This window comes from Mustelus asterias, chromosome 15 (assembly GCF_964213995.1).
Source record: "Mustelus asterias chromosome 15, sMusAst1.hap1.1, whole genome shotgun sequence".
NCBI lineage: Eukaryota > Metazoa > Chordata > Chondrichthyes > Carcharhiniformes > Triakidae > Mustelus > Mustelus asterias.
The window spans coordinates 14645807-14653666 of record NC_135815.1 but is presented as its reverse complement, the minus strand read 5'-3'; the positions used below and the strand labels follow the sequence as shown (position 1 = coordinate 14653666).

Genomic DNA, 7860 nt, shown 5'->3' with positions numbered 1-7860 from the left:
GGTTAAAATTGCCCCTTAGTCTCCTGAGATGCGTAGATTGGAGGGATTAGTGGGTAAAATATGTAGGGATATGGGGGTAGGGCCTGGGTGGGATTGTGGTCGGTGCAGACTCGATGGGCCGAATGGCCTCTTTCTGCACTGTAGGGTTTCTATGATTTCTATGACATCATTTGCAGGTATATGAGGCTAGTTGCAGATATAGGCCTGTACCTCCTGATATCAATTAACTCAGTACAGAATAGGGATTAAAATTGGATCATTTCTGGTCTTTGTGGCTCAACCAGAGTTACATTATGAGGACAAGTTGCATCAACTAGGCTTGTATTCACTCTAATATGGATTGAAGAGTGATCTAACTGAAACATGTTTAAAACGGTTAAAGGGTTTAAAAGGGGAGATAGTGAGAATCTATTTCTTAAGGTGGGGCGGGGGGGGGGGGGGGGGGGGGGGGCGGGGGGGCGGGGGGGGAGTTCCAGTAGAATTAAAATGAGAACTGGAACATTCGAGCATGATGTGAGGAAGAATTTCAAAACACGGAGTACTGGTAAACTGAACCCACTCTCCTAATAGGCTGTTGGGGCTAGGGGGCAAATGGAAACTTCAAAATTGAGATGGACAAGGGTAGGTAACAGCATTAAAGGTTACAAAATTGTAAACTGATTTGAGACACATCAGCCATAGTCTAACTAAAAGGCAGAACAAGTTTGTGGCTGAAAGGCCTGCTCCTGGTTACTCAATGAATTAATCAGATCAGCTACCTTGTTTTTATATTGCAGAATGACTGATATCATTGATGTAAACTATTACCAACACATTTTTCAGAGCATGAACACACAACTACAAGGCATCTGCAGCCTTGTTACACAAGAATAATTCGGTTACAATCTTCTCATACATGAGCCATCTGACCTTTGACACCCCCCCCCCAAAGGTGTGTACCATATTGTATCTAATACTGGATTCCACTACCACAATTACCCTATTATCATGGCACAGAGAATCTCCCCATTCTTTGCTTTGATAAAAACTCTACAATGCACATTTTCTCCACACTCCAAAATGTGTAAATCAAGTTTATTTGTTCTCAAAGAGTTGCAATATGAAATAAAATTACTGCCACAAACTTTACAAGCTGCCAAAGGTACAGGAATAATAAATTAAGACTACTGCCACTTAAAAAATATTGATATTCTACATGAGAATTAACAAAAACATTGCCACAAGTTATTTCACAACTCAAAAGAAAACCATACCAAGTTACAGGATTATTACAGCATGTGTATACACAGGCATGCTTGGTTCAACAGACTCCGCAGGTACTGTTAGAAGGTGATATGCTTCAGCATAGTTTCAGAATAATTGCTCATGCAGCTCGAGTAATGTCGCATTACCAGCTTTTAATTTGTGTGCTTTGTGCATGTCGACTTTCCTCTGTCCTGTAAATCTCATGTGATGGGTACAGTACAACGACAAGGCTCTGCTTCCCACACAGCAGTCACTTCACTGGAACCACCAGCCAAACTTGCAAGCAATCGTATCAAAGCTGGACTTTCACTTCAAAACTGCTGCACGCACTGGGGTTCAATGTAGTGTGAACTGATTCTCAGTCACATTTAGGGGCTTAGTTACCATCATTTTTGTTGTTAAGTTTGGCAGTGAAAGGCAAAGAAAGGAGGGACAAATGAGAAAAGGAGAAGTACAGTCAGCACTTTAAAAAAATCCTATTATACCTTAACTGAAAACCACAGTACGTACACAGTTTACAATCATGGTTAGCATGCTGCCTTTAATTTACATATGGGCTAAACACATTCACAATAATATCCTCTTACGTCTACCATTAAGAAATATATAATTTAACTAGACTGCTAATGATGAACCTATTAACATTCATTGCACATGATTAGCATAAATCAGTATGTTTTGATAAACTGAGACACGGGATGAATACAAAACATCCAACAATATGATCCATCAAACAGAAGCCTGCGTGCTGGGTCCGGTTCGGGTTGAGTAGTGTTCTGATTCAGCTGGCACAATTCACAAATCAAACTCGCTTCCTTTTTGTGCAGTAAACATAAAGATGGTGTAGCCAATTGATGCTCAATTTTATTTCAGCCTCCCTGCTGTTGTTGGCCTGCCTCAGCTTCCATTTTACACCTAAAAGAATTCAGTACTCTCCTCAAATAAACATGAACTTCCAAAAGATCTTTTTCAAGACGCAACAAGAACACAATGGAGGCCAATATCGATAGCATTATGGTCACATTGCTATGAAAATATACTTTTAAAAATACCCAAGTGAGGGACAGGTTTTGGAGGAGGGGAGAGGAAGGATCAGGTCTCAGCTTTTGTAACCAATAAGAGTAATTCTTTAATAACATTGTGCATTGTTCAATCTAAATAAGAGTTGCATGGGCAGAAAAAGCAAATCTATTGGCAGATGAGCTCCTCCTTCATTACAACACGTGGTCTCAAATCCCATCTCTGGGAGGATGTTCAGAAACAGATCACACAAATTTACAGAATTCTGTTTGTTTGCAATCAGCAGCAACTTGGGTGCTTATTACATTTTCAAACCTGGCACTCGTTTAAAACCCCCAAAAAGGGCTGTTAGCGAGCACTGCAATTCAGGAGCCATGATGTGACAGGGTCCCTCAGTAGTGCAGTTAAATTATTTGTTCCCTTTTTGAAAATTAGCATAATTGGAATAAATAATAAAATACAGGTCTGCTGCTTTATGGGTTTGGTTAAAATTCTTGAGCCTATTTACATCCACTGTTGCTTGAACAGTTTCCCTTAATGATAAAAAGTTAACTTCTCTAGATCCTACACATTGTAAAAATAGATATTACGCTGCTAATACAATACTCATGGTTAAAACTGTACAGCTGTTCTTTTGTTCTACGCTCTGGTAAAAACAACCAGCTGGGTTTGCACTGAGGCATGGTGGTAACACTTGAACCTGCAGGCAGGTTGTCTAACACTGTCGCTACGATGTCCGGGATGGGGAGGGAGAAATCTTCACTGCCATGCGATAAAACTACTCTCTGAGGACTAGTGAGATTAAAATAGGACAAGCTAAGCAAGACATTCTAGGATAAGATAAATTAGTAGACTGGGAAGCATGGGAAAGTAAAGGTGTTTTTCTCTTCATGGGAGTCAGCAGAATGCGATCTTCATGCCCCTCTGGTGTGAAGAAACGAGTGCTGGCTTTAAGTTGGGCAGAGCACTGCAAAAAGAATAGAAGCACATTATTAGTAGAATTGGAAATTACACAGAATTTACAGCACAGAAACAGGCTATTTGAACCAACCAGTCCATGCCATTGTTCATGCTCCACTCAAACTTTGACTAACTCTGTCGGCATAACCCTCTATTTCTTTCTTCCTCATACGTTTATGTAACTTCCCCTTAAATACATCCATATTAAATACCATTTACCATGCCATTAAATATATACCATTTGCCTTAGCTACCCTACATGGTAGCAAGTTCCACATTCGCACCACTGTCTTTGGTAAAGAGATTTCTTTTAAATTTCCTATTTGATTTCTTTGTGAGTGTCATATTGATGACCTCTAGCTTTTCACTTCCTCATAAGTGGAAACACGTTCACTATCTCCTTTTGCCAATTCCGTCTTTAAAGATGGACATTAGGTCACTCCTCAGCCTTATCTTTTCAAAAGAAGAGATGCAGCCTACCTGATGAGCATAACCTCACAATTCTAATCACATCCTTGGCAAACAACAGAATTACCATTGCTGAATTTTGTACCAACATCTTGGTCATTACTGACCAGAAATTTAACTAGGCCAGCTACATAAATATCATGGCTCCAAGATCAGGTCAGAAGTTGAGAATCCTGCAGGTGAGTAGCTCACCTCTTGACTACCCAAAGCCTGTCCAACATCTACAAGGCACAAGGATGTGATGGAATGCTTCCCACTTGTGCACTTGGACGAGTGCAGTTCCAAAATGATCAAGAAACTCAACACCATCCAGGACAAAGCATCCCATCCACCAACTTCCATGTCCACTCCCTCCACTACCAACACTCAGCAGCAACAGCGCATGCCATCTTACTGCAGCACCTCATCAAGGATCCATCAACAGCACCATCTAAACCTGCTACACTACCATTTCGAAGAAGGGCATCAGATTTAAGGGAATACCACCCACTGCACATTCTCCTCCAAGACAGGTGAGCAGTTAGGTGGCGTGCGGTAGGTGTTGTGGGGACAGAAATACAAGAGTTCCTGATTTCTAGTACCTTTTGTGTGGGGGGAAAGAAAGCTTTCTGATTTCACTCTGAAATGGCCTCGCTCTAATTTAAACTTTACCCTTTCTTGTTCTGGATTTACTCACAATAGGAAATATTTTTATTTTGTAATTTTAAACAGCCTGATGGAGACATCCTCAAGGCAATACAAATCATGTTTATGAAATCTGTCATCATAATTTAACCCTTTAAATCCCAATATTATTCTGCTGAATTTGCACTGTATCCACTCCAAGGCCAATATATCCCGTCTGAGATGTGGGGTGGGATTTTTCTGGCCACGCTCGCCCCAAAACCGGAAAATCCCACCTGAGGTCAACGGACTTTTGCGTGGTCTGCCCACAACGATTCCTGTGGCGGGTGGGATGGGAAAATCCCCCCCCATGATGTCCAATTTGGACACAAGGATCTACACAAAAGCATCACTTCCTCAATTCTGAATTCAAACCTCCTTGAGATAAAGGCCAACATTCCATTAGCTTTTTTGATTACTTTGCATTCTTGTGCACTAGTTTTTAGTGATTTGTGTACAGACACACCTAAACTCCACCACTTCTAGTCTCGCATCAAAATATTTAATCATCTTTCTTGGATCCAAAGTGGATGATCTCACATTTCCCCAGAATGAACTCCAATTTTCAACATTTTGCTTACTCATTTTAATTAGTTTCCATCCCTTAGTACCTTCCACCTCCCATCTACACAATCTACAATGCTTTCTATTCAGAGAATGTGTTATAGTTTGTTTGGTGGCCCATGGGGAAGAATTGGGGCCAGCAGGGGGGGGGGAGAAAAGACAGAAGCACCTAAAAAGAAGCTTATCTGCTATGAAAGGGGACCTGTGAGAAAGCTCGTTTTGGTTTTTTTCCAAGATGCTATAATGTTTTTCAGTGGGAAGGGTTCCTATCCCAGATTAAACCTGATGGAAAAGTGAAAAAAGTGTTTCATAATCATAAACTTCCTTCACCCTCCACACACTCACCAGGGCAGAAAGATTTTGGCATAATACTACTACCAGCTACCTGCACAGCATTCTTCAAGAGCAATGTTATAACTAGTGCTATGTGAATGAATTTCTAACTCTCAATTTCCAAAAGCACCAAGATAGAATCACAGAAACCATACAAAAGTTAGGGTTCAGAAAGAGGCCATTCAGACCATCATGTCTACGCATGCCAAAAAATAAATAGAAACTAGCCCCTCATTTTAATCCCACTTTCCTGCTCCATAGCCGTAACAGGTTACCGCCCTTCAGGTATAGATTCTGGTACCCTTTAAATGAGTTGAGCATCTCCGCCGCAACCAATTTGGGCAGTGAATTCCAGACACTCACCATCCTCTGGGTGAGAAAGCTTTTTTGTCATATGCCCTCTAATCCTTCTGCTAATCACCTTAACTCTATGCCTCCTAGTATTTGGCCCTCAGCCAGGGCCAACAAATCTTTCCTGTCTACACAATCTAGGCCCCTCATAATTTTGCATACCTCAATTAGGTCACCATTCAGTTTCCTCTGTTCTAATGAAAACAACACTAGCCTATCCACTTTTTCCTCTGAACTGCAATTTTCAAGCCCGGGCAACATTCTTGTAAATCTCCTCTGCACCCTTTCCACAGCAATTATATTGTTCCTGTAATGTGGTGACTAGAACTGTGACAAGATTCCAGCTGTGGCCTAACCAACATTACATCCTTGCTTTTGTATTCGAAACCTCATCCAATAAAGGAAAGGATTCCATACACTTTCTTTACCACCTTATCCACCTGTCCTGCCACCTTCCCGATCTTATGCAAGCACTACCCAAAAATCACAAACAGAACACAGAGCTAGTATTCATTGTAGAGAATCTGGTCTCCTGGAAGACAGAGAACACACTTCAGGCCCTTATATTAATTAAAAAGATACAGGGCCTTAAAACCTCATCCTCAATGTGCTGATTTACCTCGAGGTTGGTTCATTATCCTGCAGCAATTTTACATTCCAGCTTCAGGGTCCATATATGGCTTTAGTTCCCCTAATTAGCTGTCCTATACATCACTAGAGACTTTAATTATTACAGATGTTAACAAACCAACAGTCATTTCTTTCGAAGATGAGGCATGTCATTCCACAAAAGATGTGAGGTTTTCTCCCAATACCATAAACTTCACTGACTGTATATCTAGTTTATTTTTTCACTTAGTAAAAGGGCTCGCTAACTGTACCAGATCTATGAAGATAAAAGCACAGCATGAATGCTGCTGCTTCTCATCCACAGAGAATGCCATGGATATGGGAGAGAAGAACAACAACTTCTTTTTGTGGAGAAAAGGGAGTCAGGTGACTTATTACGCAAGTTTACATAATAAACAAACCTCTTTCTACCAGCAGTGCTGTGATGAAACATATCTGCTCGAGAGTGAAACACAAGGTATGGTATACATTATATTAAAAATGAATTGGTTAAAAGGTAGTTAATTAGAATCTCTGGGAAGGTGATAAGCATGCATGAAATCTCTTCATTAGCATAACTCTCTCCCACTATCCAAGTAATAAATCCTTTTGCATCATGTTAAATGAGCAGGATACCAGTTCCTAAGAGCTACATAAATATACAAGTTCCAGTTACATTAGACATCCCAGAGCCCCCTGTTCTTCAGACAAATACACAAACCTCAGTCAATCCAGCCTTTATACGAGCGCTAGCACAACAAAAAAGCAAAACAAAGAAAAGTCAGGTGAAAGAGGAAAGGAAAGAAAATGTAAATTCAACAGAAACAAAAAACAAAAGAAAAAAAAAACCTGAAGAGAATTAAAGACCAAAACAGTTTTTCAATCCACTTTACCACCGTTATTAAATTCATTTAGGTGACTTTGAGTTTGTTAGTGTCACAAATGATCTTTCAATTTTGCAGTGATTCTCCACTGGAACTATATACCTCCATGTGGTCAGTATGTTCTCAAACAGAAAGGAAGCCAAAGCTTAGCTCTGGACTTTCCACACTAGGCACCAGAATTGGTGTTGGTCAACAGGGAGCCCATACGTGTAAAATGGAATAAAGCTAGAATGTTAACTATCTCTATTCATGGGCAGCTCAGTTCTCTAAAGCTGCACCGTCTGATTGCTAAACTGAAAGGTTGCATGGTTGTCACAACCAAAGCTGGGTTGTTAAACAGGCTACAGTCTCAAACCTGCATTCTGGGGGAAAATCACACTCTTCCTGTCACCATAATGACTAATGGATTAGTCTGGTATTAACTTTATAACTGCTTTTGAACATCCATACACTTAAGATCTTTGCAATTCTGTTTGGTGAGTTTTTTATAAGATATTTTGAACACCTTTAAATAATGACATCTGAAGCACTTCTATTTGGAGATACCTTTTGGATTATCTATCACTTTCAACAGTTCAAAGAGCTTCTGAACTGGATTTTAAAATGTTCCTTTACATGTATTAAATCTCACTGAATGACTCTATGGAGGTGATCTCACCCCCCTCCCCCCACCTCTTGCTTTTACTCAGGCACACTTACTTCCCAGGTGCAAGACATGGTAAGGGGGAAGAAGGGCCTTGTAATGCTGGGTTTACACCCCTTT

At 40.4% G+C, this 7860-nt stretch overlaps 1 protein-coding gene across 1 annotated transcript in view; it reads right to left on the bottom strand.

The window, feature by feature from the left end:
- Window positions 1–1059: 1059 nt before the first annotated feature.
- fez2b (fasciculation and elongation protein zeta 2b) overlaps window positions 1060–7860 on the bottom strand; it is a 76608-nt gene continuing 69807 nt past the window's right edge. The window contains exon 8 of the mRNA XM_078230646.1: window positions 1060–3232. Within this exon, the coding sequence (XP_078086772.1) occupies window positions 3216–3232 (17 nt within the window). The 3' untranslated portion in view covers window positions 1060–3215. The remainder of the gene's footprint in view (window positions 3233–7860) is intronic.